This window comes from Saccopteryx leptura, chromosome 5 (assembly GCF_036850995.1).
Source record: "Saccopteryx leptura isolate mSacLep1 chromosome 5, mSacLep1_pri_phased_curated, whole genome shotgun sequence".
NCBI lineage: Eukaryota > Metazoa > Chordata > Mammalia > Chiroptera > Emballonuridae > Saccopteryx > Saccopteryx leptura.
The window spans coordinates 172,032,362-172,051,344 of NC_089507.1; the positions used below are offsets into that span (position 1 = coordinate 172,032,362).

Genomic DNA, 18,983 nt, shown 5'->3' on the forward strand with positions numbered 1-18,983 from the left:
TGAGAAACACTGCTCAAGTTACTGGTCGATACAATCACAGCCCCACAGACTTTAAGGAAGGGACAAAAAACCCAAATCTTAATAGGGAGCATGTTAAGGAATTTTCCTCCACGTTTGAAAACTGCCATATGCAAGTCTTAACCTCGCATCTTCATATCACATATGGGAACAAGGAGACCCAAAGGGGCGAGGCCCCTGGTCCTCAGTCACAAGGTCAGGTAGCAGAGTTGGAGCTGTCCTGAGCCAGCCAGGGGCTAGCCCACCCGCCATCCCCGCAGGCCCATCTGTGCACTTGAGAAGATTAGTTCCTGAACCTGCTGAGGACACCAGATGGCCCCAGGCATAAATACTGGGCAGACGCCATGATGCTCCACAAATCCTCCCCCTTTACCCAGAGGTCACATCCTGCACCCATGACTCACAGAGACTTACAAACATGTTCTGTTTTGATCACAGTAGTTTTTAATAGTTTTTGATGCTTATATTTAAACATGAGAAATTTCACTTCTGGCTTTTCTTTTAAAAGTAGAAACACCTGAAAACAGTGGACCCATGATGCCACGGGCTCCTGACAGCCATCCGAGTGTTTAAAAGCTTCCAGCAGCTCCCAGGGGCCTCAAGGACACCATTAAAGCATACACATTAGAAAATAATAAATAAAACGGTCGTTTTTGCAGATTACACGATTGTCTATATAGGAAATCTATAAAAAAATCTGCTAGAACTGATAAATGAATTTAACAAGGTCACAGGATACAAGATCAAGACACCCACACATACAAATCATATTTCTACATACTACTAAGAAGTATGTAGAAACCAAGTGAAAAACACAATGTTGTTCAAAATTGTTCCCCTCCAAAAGGAAAAATACCTGGGTATAAATTGACCAGAACATAGCCATCATCTTTATGCTAAAAATTACAAAATGCTCACAATGGAAGTCAAATAATACTTTAAAAATTGAGAGCTACGCCATCTTTGTAGACAAGAAGACTCAACATAGTAAAAACATTCATTCCACAATACTGATTTGTAACTTTAACACAATTCTTATCAAAACCCGAGCAAGAGCCCTAGCCGGTTGGCTCAGTGGTAGAGCGTCGGCCTGGCGTGCAGAGGTCCCGGGTTCGATTCCCGGCCAGGGCACACAGGAGAAGCACCCATCTGCCTCTCCACCCCTCCCCCTCTCCTTCCTCTCTGTCTCTCTCTTCCCCTCCCGCAGCCGAGGCTTCATTGGAGCAAAGATGGCCCGGGCGCTGGGGATGGCTCCTGGGCCTCTGCCCCAGGTGCTAGAGTGGCTCTGGTCGCAACAGAGCGATGCCCCGGAGGGGCAGAGCATTGTCCCCTGGTGGGCAGAGCGTCGCCCCCTGGTGGGCGTGCTGGGTGGATCCCGGTCAGGCGCATGCGGTAGTCTGTCTGACTGTCTCTCCCCGTTTCCGGCTTCAGAAGAAAAAAAAAAAAACCCGAGCAAGATATTTTGGTAAAGACAAGATTACTTTATCCTCTTATTGATTGATTGATTGATTTTTTTATTTACTGAGACAGGAAGGGAAAGAAAGAGAGACAGGAACATCAGTCTGTTCCTGAATGTGCTCTGACCAGGAATCGAACCAGCAGGGATGATGCTCTAACCAGCTGAGCTACTCAGCCAGGGTGACAAGCTTACTTTAAAGTTTATGTGGAACCTGATCAGGCAGGGGCACAGTGGATAGAGCATCGGACTGGGACACAGAGGACTCCAGTTCAAAACCCCAAGGTCGCCAGCTTGAACGTGGGCTCATCCGACTTGAGTGCAGTCTCACCAGCTTGAGTGCGGGGTCGCTGGCTTGAGTGTGGGATCATAGACATGACCCCATGGTCGCTGGCTTGAGCCCAAAGGTTGCTGGCTTGAGCCCAAGGTCTCTCGCCTGAGCAAGGGGTCACTTGCTCTGCTGAAGCCCCCTGGTCAAGGGACATATGAGAAAGCAATCAATGAACAACTAAGGGGCCACAATGAAGAATTGATGCTTCTCATCTCTCTCCTTTACTGTTTGTCTGTTTCTATCTGTCTCTCTCTGTCTCTGTCACACACACAAAAAAAGAAATTAAAGTTTATGCAGAAAGGCAAAGGAATTAAAATACCTAAAAGAATTTTTTTTAAAGAATAAAGAGGGAGGAGTTCTCCACCTGTACTCTGCTCTTATTAAGGAATCAGTTAATCTGATGTTAAGACTTACTGATATAGCCTCATCAAGATAATGTGGTCATAGAGGAGGGATAGACACAGAGATCAATGGAAGAAAATAGAGAACTCCAAACACCTGGGGGGGGGGGCGGTTTCCTGGTTCTTAACTATAGGATCTCCAAATGCTCTGTCCTTGATTCTGAATTCTTTCCTTGAGGATTTCACCTCTCCTTGGGCTCCAATTAAACTCTCCATAGTCTCTCTCCAGCATCAATGCTCTGCTAACCCCATCTCTAGCTTCCTGCTAGACTTCTTTGTTTGGTAATCCCAGTCCCACAGAGAAAACTAAGCTCTGCATCACCCAAGCCTGCTCCTGACTTTCCTGTTGATGCCCCATTGTACTAGTCTTCTAGGTTTGAGACTGCTATACTCCTAGACTTTTTCTTTCAGACAATGCTACACTTCTGCTAGATGAGCCTTTCTAAAATATATCCTTGGTCTCGTTTTGATCTGCTTAAATCCATGCAAGTATCTCAAGTCAAAGTTTAAATAAGAGCTGGGTCCTAAGCCTCTGCCAAATGCCCCAATTTTAGCTATCTTAAGTTAGCTCCATTTGCACTGCCACAAGGAAATGTCACCCCACTGGAATCTTAGGTACACCCATATGGTGAGAAACTCACATCACACTCCATCTGCTGATAGGTCCTCTATGAGTGGCTACCTTCTCTGCTCATCCTCCCACCCCTACTCAGCTGAAATCTGTCCTGCATCATCCTTCTCAAACACCAGCTCCTTTTCCTGATCCTGTCAATCTGACATGTTTCCCCTGCTGAAGCATCTTGCCTCTGGCTCTCTTGTGGCGCTTACTCATCCTGCCTATGCTGCACTGACTTGCAAGCTTCTCTGTTGCCATCACTGCATTTCTACACCCCCTGTGTGTTTTATTAATACAATGAATGTGTCTCATCAGATTGAACTTCTCCTGCAGCATGAGTCTGGAGCTCTCCTTGAGATGCCGTCAATGACCCTGCCCATGTGGGATCCACACCAGGCTTCAGGTGTTGAATGTGGCAGTCCTGCCTGCTAACTCAGCACTCAGGGCAGCTCTCAGAGGAGGGCTGGTCCAGCTGTAGGAAGTTGAGTGGAGATGGTGATGCTTGTGACAGACTGTGTAACTCCTCTCTACAGACTTCAGGGCGGGAGCAATTGGCAAGCATCCAAAAACCAAAGGATCCCTTTCCTGGGCCAGGGGAGCCTAGCAGTGGCTGTGGTATCACACCATCTCAATGTGGTAAATGATCTCCTTACCTCTCTGTCCTACACTCTGTCTTTAGGAAACTCTGCTTCTCCCATGGAAACGGTATGGTCAGCAGGTGGCCCCAGGCAGACGTCTCACAAAGTGGATAAAGCAGGACTCTCCGTCAGCTCTGTGCACAGGACACCCTCCAGGGCGAGGATTCCAGGGAAGATATTAAGGACACCCACTGCCTTCTTTTCTCACTGCTGTGCCAACTGAACCCAGAACTTTAACTTGAAACTGCTCAGCCATGGCCACCCCACACAAAGATGTGCTAAGCACAATCACACATTCCCTGGGCACAGAGACACAAGGGGGTTGAAGCCCAGTGACACCCACAAGGCATCAGAAGAGGAGAAGAAACCCTGAGTGTGCAAGACAGTGGGCATCTTCATGAGCGTGCTCTGTCAGGACCAAACTCCCCTGGGACTGTTGCCGGTGTCCCCAGAGGAGGGGACAGAGCCCTGGGAGCTCAAGGACTGAAGCTCTGAAGGGCATGTCCTCAGGGAGCCTCCTGCCTGCAGGGAGGAGGTGGTCATTGCCCTGGGGGATAATAAGAGTTAAGAAGATTTTGTGGCAAGGAGAAGAGTAAAGAGCCAGGCTTCTGAGCACACAACTTCCAGAGAATTTTTTCCCTTGAAAGATGTGCATGAGGACAAGAAAGTAGAAGATCTGGAGAGGAGAAAAGAGGACTCCACTTAGGAGTCCGGAGACTCATCTTTCCCTCACTTGAGGACCAGAGCGAGTGCCCTTTGATATCCAGGACCCACCTTTGAGGCACAAGAACGATACCCTTAGAAGGCTTGAGTTCTTCCAGAATCCAGGTACTACTGCCTCCTTGCCCTGGAATACAGTGTCTGCAGGTCTCTCTTGTCCAGTGTGAAGCTCTGTATTCCTGGACAGGTTGTGACTGGAGCTGGTGAACGGCACGGTGGATTCCCCTGGTCAGGCTGACTCTGTCTCCCTCCGGGTCCCCTCTGACGCCGGTTCACACAGAGGATGGCACCAAGTATGCTCAGGAACAGGGGCAGCTTCAGGAAGATCATGAACAGGAGGTGGGCAATGCTGAGCGGACAACCTGTGGGGGACAGGCCAGCAGGAAATCAGTTGCCTCCTCAGGGAGACCCCAAGACCCTTTTGTCCCTACTTCTTCCTGTGTCCTGATTTTAGAGCCCAAATAACTCAGAATCAGATTTAGAAGGCACCCACTCCAGGGCCTCTGTTTGGGGCTTCTGTCACCTCTGCTCCCTTAGCTGAGAACTGCCCTCAAGATTCTCCCTGAGAGGTGATGGAGAAAAGAGAGAAGAGGAACCAGGCCGGGCTTATTTTTGGAGTGTGAGTCGAACTCTCCCTCTCTGTTCCCTTGGCCCTCAGTATCCTCTTTATCACGTCTTGAAACCCACACTTTAAAGCCCTTGTCCCTTCCCTTCAGGTTCAGGCACCAGCATTCGATACCTTCTTTGGTATTTTTGAGAGGAGGAGGACAGGTCCAAACTCCAGCCTGGAGCCGGCCCGTCTGCCCACAGTCCCACGAGCAGCTCGTGGGGCCAGGATCTCCAGCAGAGCAAAGACCTTTGGGAGCGAGCCTGGGCTGGGGGACCAGGGAACCAGGACTCCAAGTCCAGAACTGAGTGGGGAAGGAATGGGAGAGGGCAGGGATGGGAGGAGGGGCTGCATGGCCAACTGAAATCAGCCTTCCCCTGTATCCCTGCAGCTGCCCAATGGGCTGGAGTATTCACAGAACAAATGACATTTCCCACTCAGAATCCCCATGTAGCATTCAAGAATGAAATATCAGGACTAGAGTTGGAGAAAAACTCAACAGACAGTGAGGAAAAAAGACACAGTGTTTTGCCAGCCCCAACCCAGGGTCCCATGAGGCTGCTGAACCTTCTCTGTGGCCTCAAGGCCTTAGTCCCTTACCCTGGGCAGTGAGGAAACATTGGTTGGTGAAGTTTTGCCCGGAAGTCACCATCAGGAATGGAGGTGTGGCCTGCATTGTGGTCTGCGTTGTGGTCTGCGTTGTGGTCGGAGGAGGTGCTGGAGATACAATCACACATCAGGCATTGCTCTCTCCTCAGTTGTGCACTGAGCACCTGGTTGAATCTGGAGGGGCTCAAGAGATAGCCTGAAGCCAAACCCAGGCCACCTCCTGGATGGAGGGACTAGTGAGACTTTTCCAGAACTGGCCACAAGTGAGTCACCTCTAATAAGTTCCAGGTTGTTCTTTCCAACCAAGTCTGATTCTTCCTGTGATGAGAGTAGGGGTCTCTCAGGGGTTCCCCAGCTTGATGAGGAGCACCAGGGCAGAGAAGGGGCAGGGAGGAGTCTGGATGAAGAGGGTCCAGAGCCTCGCAGAGACTATGGGAGGGGCTCCGATCTCCTTTCATATGGAAACTCAAGTAACTTTAACCCATGGCTGGGGTGGAGATAAGTGTCAGCCAGCCTGACCAGGTGGTGGCACAGTGGATAGAATGTTGGACTGGGATTCAGAGGATCCAGATTCAAAACCCCAAGGTTGCCAGCTCGAGCGCGGACTCATCTGGTTTGAGCACAGCTCACCAGCTTGAACTCAAGGTCGCTGGCTTGAGCAAGGGGTTACTTGGTCTGCTGTAGCCATCTGGTCAAGGCACATATGAGAAAGCAATCAATGACAAACTAAGGTGCCACAACAAAGAATTGCTGCTTCTCTTCTCTCTCCCTTCCAGTCTGTCTGTCCTGATCCATCCCTCTCTCTGTCACACACACACACACACACACACACACACACACACACACACAGTGTCAACCAGTTCCTTCCAAGGATCTCAGGGGTCCAGACTGTTGGCATAGCCTATTCCCCCAACCCCACTCTATCTTAACCTCATGATGTCCCCAAAAAGCAGTCATCCCAGAGGCTCAGTCCTTCACAAGGGCACCCAACACTGGCTCAGATTCACCCAACAACATTTGATGTCCTCACTGTTAGGGATTTTTTGGTGGATATGGCACCATCCCTGCCCTTGGGGAGAGGAAGAAACACCTACACAGATTGACTCACTTCAGTAGAGATTGGTGGGCACTGGAGTGACGCTCTGCCGGGTACAGCAGGGGCACCAGGAGGGAAGGTACCTCACCAACTCACAGGCAAGCAGAAAGAAGGGAAAGGAGAAATGGCCATGCCTAGAGGAAGGTGCAGGATTACAAGATGAATTCAGAAGATGAGAGACATGGGCATGGTACAGGCTGTGGTGAAGAACAGTGATGAGAAAGAGGAGAGAGTGTGGGTATCGGATGGAGAAAGGACACAGATGAGCAGAGAGGGAATTTGGCTCAAGGGGATGAGGAGGCAACGAGCCATGGGGTGAAAAGCCAGCTGCAGGAGGCTTGCTCTTGAACTGGGGGAGAAGACATTAGCTTCAACCTAAAAAGGGAAGAAAGAAGAATGGGTTAGGCTGAACGGAAGTGGGCAGGTGAAGATGGAAAGAAATTGAGAGAGTTCAGCCTGGTATCCTATTAGCTCTAAGTAAGGTAGAAGAATGGAAGAGTGGTAATAGGAGCCATGAACTAGTGTGGCTTTGTTCCAGCAGTACTGGAGCAGACAGATTTTAGGTAGGGTGACCAGCTTGCCCAAATTTGCCTGGGACTTTCCCACTTCTTGGGTGGAAAGCCCCACACCTCAAGAAATCTCTCAGTTTTGGGCAAACCCCGATAAGTAGTCAGCCTAATTTTAGAATGAATTCAGGGATGAGAGTTTTGAAAGCTGGATAGGAAAATGGTGCCCAAGAGTTGAGGGTACTAGTAAGAGAAGAAAATATAGTCTACCATGAGAGTTGGAACTGGCTTTGGAAAGAACTGAGATCAGAGCTGGGGCACGGAGGCAATAAATTGGGAGAACGTGGAGAAAAGGAGCATCGGCCTAGAGGTGTCTGTGGGGTTGAGAGGAAGGACAGTGGGCAGGGAGAGAGTACAGGAGGGCAGAGGATGGAAAGTTGTTAGAAAATAGCAAGTTTGAGTAGTGTAGACACAGACCAGTTTGCAGTGACAAAATTTGCGATGTTGCCGTGAAGTGGGCTTCTGAACAGTGGAAAAGCAGGCCACTGAAGTTGAGAAGGTCATGAAACCTGAGTCAAGGATGTTTGACAAGCTATTTATTAATATCTCTTAGGACAGTGTCAGGGGTTGGGGTGGAGAAGCTGCCAGGTTCCCATGGCATGTGGAGGAGTAACCTGGAAGCCAGTGGGTGGCCATGTCTAGAAGAGGTAGAGGGTGGGTGTGCCCACATGACCCAAATGTTCAAAGAAGCAGGTGGGAAGGCAGAGAAGGCAATGGATTGGAATTGGAATGGGAACTGGAGAACACGGGCATGGCTGGCTGGTTCTGCAGCACGTGGGGAGCAGAGGACAGCAGCTCCCCCTCAGAAAGCCTACCTCTTGAAACAAGAGGAGTGAGGCCAGTTTCAGGACCACGTGGTAGAGGGCATGTCCTGTGAGCAAGCTGAAGAGGTGTGCACAAAGAGTTTATTTCCTGTGGTATGTGTTTCTGAAGGGCTGGGTGGTAACAGCCTTGGCTCAGCATGGAGGGTCCTCTCGAGCAATGAGGTGAGGCCCCGGCCCCTGCAAGGCTGAAGGATCAGCCACCTCTCTCCCTGCCCACATCGTAGGCTCCTCCCAACACCACTGAGGCTCAGGACAAGACAAGACCCAGAGACACTCTTTAGTATAGCCCCCATCCTTATCCCCATGCACAATCATATTCCAGGAGGTCTGCTGCTGCAGTGTGGGGCGCTCTTACCTGGGGCAACAGACACCTGAACCTGAAACGAGGGGTCACGTGACCACGAATCCCAGATGAACACTGTCTGAATTTTACACCAGTAGGTCCCAGCATCAGCTGCGTTGAGGTTCCTGATAGTCACTGTGAGGGTGAGGTCATCGGCTTCATCTCTGATGGACACACGGCCATTTCTCTCTTCTGTTTCTTTTCCCTGGGTCTCCACAATATTGTCACAATCTGTGTCATGCTGTCCTCGGCACCAGTATTTATTATACCCCCTGTATCCCTCATCATACCAACACCTTATGGTCAGGGATCTCCCAGTGATGCCCGTCACAAAGCTGGAGCCTCCGAGGGCCAAACAGCCTGGAAAATACAAACCACATTGCAGAACCCCTTCCCAGTGAGCACCAGTAACCGCAGCAGCATACACCTGAAAGGCCAGCAGGAAAGTTGCCGAGAAGGTGTGGACAGTTCTGTTCTAGCCTCGGCAATGGGTACTAGGAGGGGCCCTGAGCTTAGGACCTAAACCAGAAGGTCAGCAGGAGAAGTAGACAGCTGAGATCTGGGAGCCCCAAAACACTGAATAAGCACACAGGGACCTTGCCCCTTGGGGACAGGAGAGTTGGACCAAAGCTGGAGATGGGAGCGAAGAGAGCTGTCTGTCCTGCCCTGTCTCAGGCCGGCAGCTGCTGCCAGGTGTGAGATTGGAGCGTGCACCCACAGAACTCCCTTCGTGCGAGGGAGTTTGTGCAACTCAGACTTGTTTACTCATCTTACATCTTGTTTGCTCTGCTCTCCACACATCCTCAAGGGAGGAAAAATCAATCTCCGGCTCTCAGTTACTCTCTGGGGAGAATCAGCACACTCATCTGTCACACACTGGGCCGCTGAGAGGGGCAGGGTCCCTGAGGAGGACCGCAGACACCCACCTTTCCCTCCTCTCCCTCCAGGGCCCTTTGCAGCTGGGGCTTGGATGAAAACTCCAACTTCACAGGTTGAAAACATTTTAGTTGGATGCCGAGAAGGGCATTTTAGACCCTGCATTACTTCTTCCTAACAAATCTTTCCAACTCCTTTCAGCTAAACAGCCTAGCAAGGCTTCCTGACACAGATTTGGGGAAGGAGCTGACCACCTGAAATCACAGTCGTAATAGCCTGGAAAGACAGGAAGGGGCTGAACCAGGAGCTAGGATGGAAAGGGAGACCTGAAATGCGAATCTTTGCAAGTGAAGTTGAAGTTTTCATCTGAGCCGCAGCGGCAAAGTGTCCCGGATGGAAAGGTGGACCTGTGCGGTGGGAGGGTCAGCCAGTTGCCCATGAGGGGAGGGAAGTGTTTTTTCCCCATCATCAGGTTCACTGCACCCAGCCTAGGGCATTCAGGTAATTTTATCTCATCTAAGCAAGCAGATTTAAACAAGCAGTGACAGGCTGGTAAACCAGCTCTCCACAGGGGAGGGTGCCGGAAGCCCCGGTTTTTAGTATTATATCTGACAATTTCCCCGGTGTACATACTCCCACCACGACTGATTTCAGACTAACCATTTGCTGTCCCGGAACATAAAGTTGGGAAAACACATTCCTACGAGGCCCTCACACGCCCGGGCAAGCTGGGTCCGGCCACCACCGCTTTGGTTGCCCGCTCCATTCACTACGGCGATTCACAAAATGTCCAGGATCGTCCTTGTTGTCATCTTTTAAGATATTTTGAGCCTTTCCCATCTGTACTGAAATGCAGCTCCTTCAAATGTCTTTCTGAGTCTAAGACCTGGATTATGACGGGTTTAGGACACCTCGGAGATCAGCCGGTCTACCCATCCATTACACATACTGGAAAACTACACTGGTTTTGGTCCCTGTCACCTAGCTGGTTTATTCTTTCAAATCTCTGCCTTTCCTCCCACATTTCTGGGGGAGTCTGTTGTGTTGGGCAGGTTCTATGCTTCATGAGGACACCCAACCACTAAAATTATTCTGCAGACATGAAGAATACCCTCTCATTTTTATCCTAAACCTACTTCTCACAAGGGAAAGAAACTGTGCCCCATGCATTTGGAATGTCTTTTCTAAGAGCTTCTCTTCTGAACACGCAGCCTTTGACGGACAATTTTATTTACTTGCTCACACCACACCTTGACTCGAAAATATTTAAGGTGGATGCTGAGAATGGCATTTTGGACTCTCCGTTACTTATAACAAATCTTTCAAACTCTTTTCAACTAAACTCCAATAAAACAGAACCACTGCAAATTCCTGAACTTTCGGTCTTTCCCAGCTCAACACTCTTGCTTAAGCTATGGTGAGTCGCTTCTGTATCAAGTCCCATGCTGTATCGTAATTATTGACTCGTTTAACCAGGAGCCCCTGAGTGCAGAAATTGTTCTTATTTGGAACAGTCCTGGCACACAGGTGGTGCTCAATATGTGTATGTAGGATCTGTGGATGACTGTTTATTTTTTTTTATTGATTTTAGTTTATTCTGTTTACACAGATTCTAGTGTTGCCCCGAATGCATCCCCCCTCCCCCATATTCCCCTTAACATCTCCCTTGCCCCCCTCCCCATAGTGCCCTCCCCTTTTCCCTTCAGGATTATCTCATCCTATCATCCCCTTTCCCTCTGTTCTCTTTTCCTCTGGTCCCTTTGATCTCTCCTCTGTCTCAATCTTACCTTTTGCTACAACATGGATGGACATGGAAACTATTATGTTAAGTGAAATAAGCCAGGCAGAGAAAGAAAAATATCATATGACCTGACTCATTTGAGGAATCCAATGAACAATGTGAACTGAGAAACAGAATTGTGGATGACTGTTTAAATGCATAGAAGAATATATAGCTGGATGGCTGAGTGTGTCCTTCCCATTTCTGCTGTCACTTAGCCTCTGGTTTGAACTCAGGACACACTCTACCTTCTGCCCTTCCCTCTGTAATAGCAGGCTTCCCAAACCCCAGCCCCACTCACCAGGGAGGCAGAGAAGGAGCAGAGTTAGAGGCAGCCACATGTTCCGTCCTATATCCCTGGCTGGTGTCCCCAGCAAATCCAAGTCACAACTGGAATCCTGATGTTTGCAACAGAGCCTGGATCACCTACCCTCTACTTGTTCAAGTTTCCTGTGTATTTCTGTGTCATCTACTTCCTTTTTAATCTCTCCTCTACTTCCTAATTTGAAGCCTTACTTAGAAAAAGAGGAAGAGACATGTCAGAGAATGGGCTAAGCATAAGGAAAATCTGCTTTTTCCCCTTACTTAGGGAAATATAATGCTTGGGTCCCACTTTTGTGAAAGTCAATCCCAATATATGAGACCTCCAACAGAGGAGACCTTGTGTCTCCTGCCTCTCTCTTCTTCTTTTCTGGGATTGTTCCTTGATCTAATCAGCTGCCCCTTCTCTCTGGCTGCCTACCTTTGGGTCATAAAACACCCCCACCTAAAGATTTAGGGTGAGGACTCCCTCCATATCTCTCTCAACAATTACCTGATGCAGAAGACTTCATACTTCTTCCTCAAACTTAAATCCTTCCTGGGTTCCAGACCCAGTTTTCTGACTCCCCCAAGGGGACTCTCCTCCTGGTTGTACGCTATTAACCTAATTCAGTAAAAGGGTGTTGGTTAAGAACATAGATTTGAGCAGAGACTCAAATCCCATCTCCATCATTTACTAACCATGTGCCATTGTGCATGTTGCTAAATCACGCTCCTCAGTTTCCTCATCTATAAAATATTAAGAGAATAGTATATAGCAATCATTCTTATCTTGCAGGAGTAAATGAGAGAATGCAATTAAAATGCTTGGCACAGTGCCTGGAACATAGTAACTGCTCAGTGAATGCTAAATATCTTTAGAATAGTCCTGGACAGTAAAATAGCTTCTCATCTGGTCTCACAACTAGTGGTACATTCCCTCCAGTCCAGCTTACATAGCAGAAGCATAATCTTCTCTAAGATAAGGGTACCTGAACAGCTAATTCAGCAATGATACCCGTCAGTGGCTTCCAATTATACTTTCCCTTCTTTTTCTTCAGAGGTCAATATCTATGGTCTTAAACTTCATTACCTTTCAGAACTCTTTGCCAAATTATCTGCCATTTCTAACTTTTCCTGTGAGACTATGATTTTTTATCTTCCCTCTTTTGCTGTATCTGATGAAATATGGTATGCAGGTTGGGCCTTAGACTAAACAACAAAGCACATAGGTACTGACAACATTCTACTTCTTGACCTCATTGGTAGTTATATAAACATCGCTTTAAATTTACTCTGCTAACTATACATATGTGCTATATGCAGTATCCTCTAGATTAAATATATTTTACAATTAAATGCATATATGTGTGTGTCTTATATACCATATACGATTAAATATACATACATATGCAATGGAGTAATGTGTATGGGATTTTGAGAGAAAAAACTCAATATACAAAATGGTATAACTCATAGAGAAAGAGACATTTTAAACAGGCACGGACTCAAAATGTGTACTATCCATGTATACTGTGTTTTTAAAAAGAAAAATGACTCATAGTACACCACCCTACTGAGAAATCAACCCAAAGAATTTACACTTGAGGATGATGCGGTTTACAAGGAATAATAGTGGGAAAGCAAAATTTAACAAAAGTCAAACTTTAAAATTTATGTCTAAATCATTGTTGCTAATATGGTCATTATATTTATTGAAAATGCTGATGTTAATTCTTGAAACTAGACACATAATTTTTTTTAAATTTTATTTACTGATTTTAGAGACAGAGGAAGGGAGAAAGAGAGAGACACATCAATTTGTTGTTCCACTTATTTAAGCATTCATTGGTCAATTCCTGTATGTGCCCTGATGAGGGGATTGAACCCTCAACACTGGCATATCGGAACAAGGCTCTAAATCAGTGGTAGTCAACCTGGTCCCTACCGCCCTCTAGTGGGCTTTCCAGCTTTCATGGTGAGCGGTAGCAGAGCAAACAAAGCATAAATAAAAAGATAGATTTAACTATAGTAAGTTGTTTTATAAAGATTTATTCTGCCAAACTTAGCAAAAATACAACATAAAGTACTTGGTAAGTAATTATTATTATATGCTTTAACTTGCTGTAACTCTGCTTTATAACTTTTATAAAGCAAAGTTACTTCTCTACTTTATAAATCACCATTACTATGGAACTGGTGGGTGGTTAGAAAATTTTACTACTAACAGATACAAAAGTAGGCGGTAGGTATAAAAAGGTTGACTACCCCTGCTCTAAATCAACTGAACTACTTATCCGGCCAGGACCAACACATTTTTTTTTATTGATAAAAGTAAGCTTCTGGATCTCAAAACCCAGACCATCACAGATATTTCTCCCTTTCTGTAAAGATCATGGAAAAGGGAATGGTGGCTGGGTCAGTGTGTTCTGCTCAGTCACCTAAGGTGTGGGCCTTTCTTCCTGGGCAGAGCTCTGAACATTAAGTGGGAAAACAGATATCCCCACTGACAGCAGAGTGGGAGGCTGGCCATGTGGGGATGCAGGAACATTCACACTCCTGGGAAAGACCTTGAGCATTTCAGGGAAACAGGAGACGTCAGAGCTACAAAAGCTGGAAGAGGCTAGACAGTGACCCTGGTAACCACAACTGCTATTCTTCCCTGAGCCCAGCGCTTGGAGCTGGACCCATATTATCTCTTAAGTTCACAACAAAACTGTAAAGCGGGTCCCCTTATCCTCACTTTACGAATAAGAACACAGAAGCTCAAAGAGGTCCTGAAACCAGACATCACCTCATCAAGCTCACAAATCTCAGTTGAGGGGTAGGGTGTGAGAAGAGCCAGTGGGCAGAAGGAGTAATATGAGTTAAAACCTTAAGAAAGTAATGATTGAGGAAAGAACTTTTCTGGTGTCAGACCAACTCTGGAAAGAACTCAAACCAAGTCCAAACAAGCAATTGCCATAGAACTAGAGCCCCAGAGTTAAGAGTTGGTCCTCACAGGTCTCAAATCCACTGGTGGGCAAAGATTGAAGAAGTTGGTGATACTATTGAAAGAAAATGAGGAAGCTCTGAATTTCGATTCAGTGGCTTCTCTGCTCTCAGACCTTCACTATCTCCAGTTAGCTGCAGTCAAGTGCAGACTGTAGCATGATACCCAAGGCCTCGGGGACCCAGCTCCTGTCTGGCCTCCGGCCTCTCCCTGTCTGGCCTCCAGGGCTCACTCTGGGCTCCAGGATTCCAAGAGATGTCTAGGTCCCAAATAATAGGTGCTCCATCGATTCAGCAGGCCTACACACACAGTGTTTTCTCAATGCCCTTCCAGACTCCCACTCACTTTCCTCGGTCCCCTGGACCTTCTCAACTTCCTTCAAAGTGCAGATAAAGTCTTCCCTCCCATCCCCACCTTGGCAGAGCTGAGCCCCTGCCTCTGAGCCACCACGGTACCTGGGCTACGTCATGCTACCGTACCTGCCCAACATGCTTTTCCAGGTTCTGTTTTCATTTTTGCTCTGTTTTGTTTGGTCTTTGGAGGTTACCTCAGGCCCTGTGGGTTGAGTTCATTGGTCCAGAAAGCCTCCCTCTTACCTTTCACTTTTTAAAATTTAGTCCTTTTAATTCCATTCCCCACTCATACCCCCCTGATTCCAAAGACAACCATTCTAATGCCTTTTTGTCTATCATTGTATTTGTGTCATCATAAGATGTATATGCAGCCCTGGCCAGTTGGCTCTGTGGTAGAGCATCGGCCTGGCGTGGATGTCCCGAGTTCGATTCCCGGCGAGGGCACACAGGAGAGGCACCCATCTGCTTCTCTACCCCTCCCCCTCTCCTTCCTCTCTGTCTCTCTCTTCCCCTCCTGCAGCTGAGGCTCCATTGGAGCAAAAGATGGCCCGGGCACTGGGGATGGCTCCTTGGCCTCTGCCCCAGGAGCTAGAGTGGCTCTGGTCGCGACAGAGCGACACCCCAGATGGAAAGAGCATTGCCCCCTGGTGGACGTGCCGGGTGGATCCCGGTCGGGCGCATGCGGGAGTCTGTCTGACTGCCTCCCGTTTCCAGCTTCAGAAAAATACAAAAAAAAAAAAAAGATGTATACGCTTGCTTTTGGAGGCATATGTATATGTTTTAATTTAGCTGAGAGGTTTGGTGCCATCGATCTCATTCTGGTTTGGCTTTCCTCACTCAGCACCTGGTCCTGTGCCCCATCCACATTGCCATGTATTCAGAATTTTTCTTCAACTTCTGCTGTATTCCATGGCAGGCACCAATTTACTGTCACTCCCTCCATATTGGACACCAGGTTGCCCCCAACTCACTGCCACCATGAACAGTGCTCTGATGAACATCCTCTAGCACGTCCCCTACGGACCTGGGATAGACTGTCCCAGAGCAGGATTGCTGGGTCCCAGGGTAAGCACACAACCTGAGGGACCGCTGTCCAGAATGGAAGCACTTGGCTGTTGAGTCTACAGCCAGAACCTGTGTCATTCAAGTGGAGCACAGTTTTCACAAACAGTTCACAATGTGATTTCCCCCTTTGATTCTGTCAGTTTGACATGGATATTTTAGTCAGGTAAAAAAAAAAAAAAAAAAAAGGCAGCGATTCCTCAAGTCTTATCAAAATCCCTCAGTCTGGACCATCAAGGGCAGCTTAAGATCAATTCAGGGTCCTTGTTTGACTTCTCCAGGACAGCAGCTGGGTGCCTCCTGGACCTTTTCTGTCACCAATCCTGCTGCCTGTGAACACCCGCGGTTGATTCTGGGTGCATTGTGGTTACACTTGGAGGGGAAGATCCCCAAGGATCCCCAGACCTACACCCAGCTCTGCCTGCAACGGCTCGTTCTCCCCGTCACCTGCAGCCCTGCAGTTCCCAGTCACCTCCCGACCCCAGGCCCAGACTGTGCCACTCCACCCGGTCTCTCAGAAATCGGGGGCTGATCCACTGCCCCGAAGGTACAGAGTAACCTCACTAATCAGGGACTCTGTGAGCATTCCAGAAGTTTAGTTTTCAGACTTTGGCCGCATATCACGGCCACAGCCCGACATTCCCAGAGATGAGCGCGAACCAACTGAAACAGGCCTACTGCATGTAGAGGCAAAGCTCTCAGCTCCCCCTCTCGTCCCTTTTCTCATTACTGAATGCCTGTTGGGCACCATGCATTCAGACAGACGCAGGCAGGACCCTCTGGGGTTAACACCACCCCTCCCCCCCACATTGTGTCCAGTCAAGCCAGAGTCCCAGAAAGCCAGACTCACCCCTCCTAGGTCCCGCCCTTGCCCACCTTCTTCCCTGTTGTGCTGGACCCAAACCAGCAATTGTAATGGCAGCTCCATGTGGGAACCCCTCCTACGTGGCCAGTGCCCAGCACCTATTATCGCCAATATATACAAAACCAAGAAACAGATGATGACAGCCATCAGATGATCTCTCCTGGGTCACATGGTAAGTAAGTGGCATCACGGGGACTCAATACCTATCCATATGAGTCCAGAGCCCACGTCTTTGCACCATGTCTGCTTTGCTAGGCCACCAGAAGAGGATCCGGGAAAGCTGACTCAGTTGCTGGGCACAAAATTTCCTTGGTGGAGCCAACTTCTCAGTTTCACATCCTAGGGATGCATCAAGGCTGAGTTTTGAGTGGAGGGGCTGAGGTTTGTGGAAGCAGAGAGGGACCCACTGGACGGGAGCCACAGTGTGGGCTGGCCCTACCACATCCTCAAGGCAACAGTGAGGTCAGGCCAACCAAATCGCAGCATAGGCAAAGCTCAGGAAGAGGACGACCTTCAGCAAGGCCAGAAACAGGAAGCTGGCAATTAACAGAAAGAACCTGCTGGAGGAAACAGAAACAAGGACAAAGGGCAGCTGCACAGTCCCACAGAGGCCCCTCCATACCCACCATCGAGCCCCCACTCAGGCCACAGACCATCAGCCCCCCCTCCCACCCACACACACACACACACACACACACTAGTTCTGATAGGCTGTTCCTCAGGGGCAGGCCTGAGAGGGACAGAGACAGAGAGGGAACAGGAGAGAAAATGGCTGATGAGACTGGGGGCTCACTATGTGGGGAGCACTGGGCTTCGTACTTTAAACAGTTCATCTCCTGTGTTCCTCACCGAAACCTATGGGTGGTGCTCTCATTATGCTTATGGCAAGTTGCATTTCCCCAAAAGGCCCACAGCAATATGTCCAGTGCCTTGCAGTCTTCTGGAAGCTTGCCACTCCCCTACAGAGAGGTGGAAGCTATTTCCCATCCCATTGAACTTGGGTGGGTTTGTGGCTGCTCTGACTAGAGAATATGTGAAAGCGATGCTGTGTAATTTCTGAAGATGGGTCATAAGAAGGATACAGTGTACCTGACCTGTGGTAGCAAAGTGGATAAAGCATCAACTTGTAAAGCTGAGGTTGATGGTTCCAAGCCCTGGGCTACCCAGTCAAGGCACATAAGACAAGCAATCATTGAACAAATAAAGTGAGGCAGCTATAAGTTGGTATTTCTCACTCCCCTGCCTCTCTTTTTCCTCTCTCTGTAAAATCCATAAGTAAAATATTTAAAAAGAAGGCTACAACACCCACTTCTCTTTCTATCTCTAACTCTATCTCCAGTGGTAGTCAACCTGGTCCCTACCGCCCACTAGTGGGCATTCCAGCTTTCATTGTGGGTGGTAGCAGAGCAACCAAAGTATAAATAAAAAGATAGATTTAACTATAGTAAGTTGTTTTATAAAGATTTATTCTGCCAAACTTAGCAAAAGTCTGACATAAAGTACTTGGTAAGTAATTATTATTATATGCTTTAACTTGCTGTAACTCTGCTTTATAAATTTTATAAAGTAAAGTTACTTCCCTACTTTATAAATCACCATTACTGTGGAACAGGTGGGCAGTTAGAAAATTTTACTACTAACAGAGGTACAAAAGTGGGTGGTAGATGTAAAAAGGTTGACTACCCCTGTCTATCTCTATCTCTATCTCTATCTCTATCTCTATCTCTATCTCTATCTCTATCTCTATCTCATCTATCTCTATCAACACTTGCTTATGAACCCAGCCACCATATTGTAAGGAGGTCCAGACCACATGCAGAGACCATATGTGGAGTTCCAACTAATGGCCTCAGCTAATGCCAGGTGAGTGAATATCAGTATGTAAGGGGAGGAGCTCTTAGGTGATTCCAGCCTCCAGCATTTGAGTCTTGCTGCTGAGATTCCTGGAGGCCAAGTGCAGTTTCCTACTGTACGCTGTCGAAAGTCCTGACCCATAGAATCTATGAACATCATAAATGATTACATTATGCAATTAAAATTTTGGCATGAAACAGCCAAAGTAACTAGAATAATCTTCACTTATAGATAAGGAAACTGAGGCACAGAGAAGTTAAGTAACTTTCCGAGTGTCATCACCCTGCTAGTAAAAGTAGAGCTCTGATGAGAACCCAAACATGGTACTGACACCCTCACACTTAGAGACAGGGAAGGAGACAGAGCAGAGAACTGAGACAGAGGCCGGGCCCTAGGTGCTGTCTGTGGGCTCTAGTTGAGACCTACAATAGGTGCTAAGATGTCACACCAGGGTATGGGTGCCCCGGCCTCAGCATCCCCATGAAAGTACTGTCGAACTCAGGACAATAGGGTCCCCCGTGGGAACTCAGCTTCTCTTACCAGGTAGAAAAGCCAGAGCTGGACACATGGCTGGTCAGAGCCAGGGCTCCCATGCTTGTTGACATCTCCATGGTCCTTGCTGTCACTGTCACGGAGCCTACAGACCAGGTCACAAGTCACTCTCTGTCTCAACCTC

The 18,983-nt window shown here is 48.0% G+C and overlaps 3 protein-coding genes across 6 annotated transcripts in view; all 3 read right to left on the reverse strand.

The window, feature by feature from the left end:
- Window positions 1–18,983, reverse strand: part of LOC136406731 (CMRF35-like molecule 1) — a 172,098-nt gene that overhangs the window by 82,918 nt on the left and 70,197 nt on the right. The gene's annotated exons all lie outside the window — the stretch shown is intronic.
- On the reverse strand, window positions 1,558–11,302 carry CD300E (CD300e molecule). 2 transcript variants are annotated; one of them, XR_010751564.1, is made up of 5 exons: window positions 11,183–11,302; window positions 8,238–8,585; window positions 5,388–5,504; window positions 4,235–4,542; window positions 1,558–1,944 (listed from the first exon to the last, which is right to left on the reverse strand). XR_010751564.1 is itself a non-coding variant. In XM_066385210.1 (4 exons), the coding sequence occupies exons 1-4, from the start codon at window positions 11,220–11,222 to the stop codon at window positions 4,292–4,294; spliced, it is 756 nt and encodes a 251-aa protein (XP_066241307.1). In that variant the 5' UTR covers window positions 11,223–11,302; the 3' UTR covers window positions 3,112–4,291. The 2 variants fall into 2 exon arrangements, 1 of the variants encoding a protein (XP_066241307.1); XM_066385210.1 differs by lacking the exon at window positions 1,558–1,944 and having other exon boundaries at window positions 3,112–4,542.
- LOC136406730 (CMRF35-like molecule 6) overlaps window positions 13,416–18,983 on the reverse strand; it is a 42,209-nt gene continuing 36,641 nt past the window's right edge. For all 3 annotated transcript variants that reach the window (XM_066386814.1, XM_066386816.1, XM_066386815.1), the window contains exons 4-5: window positions 18,848–18,944; window positions 13,416–17,013 (exon numbers count right to left, since the gene is read on the reverse strand). In XM_066386814.1, the coding sequence (XP_066242911.1) occupies window positions 16,917–17,013; window positions 18,848–18,944 (194 nt within the window). In that variant the 3' untranslated portion in view covers window positions 13,416–16,916. The remainder of the gene's footprint in view (window positions 17,014–18,847; window positions 18,945–18,983) is intronic.

What these genes read in the sequence shown, in the direction of transcription:
- CD300E (XM_066385210.1), bottom strand. Translation starts at nt 11,222, where the DNA reads ATGTGGCTGCCTCTAACTCTGCTCCTTCTCTGCCTCCCTG. An exon ending in GCTCCTTCTCTGCCTCCCTG is followed by an intron (nt 8,586 to 11,182) that starts GTGAGTGGGGCT and finishes TGTATTTTCCAG; the next exon opens with GCTGTTTGGCCCTCGGAGGC. An exon ending in ATGTTTCCTCACTGCCCAGG is followed by an intron (nt 4,543 to 5,387) that starts GTAAGGGACTAA and finishes TGTCCCCCACAG; the next exon opens with GTTGTCCGCTCAGCATTGCC.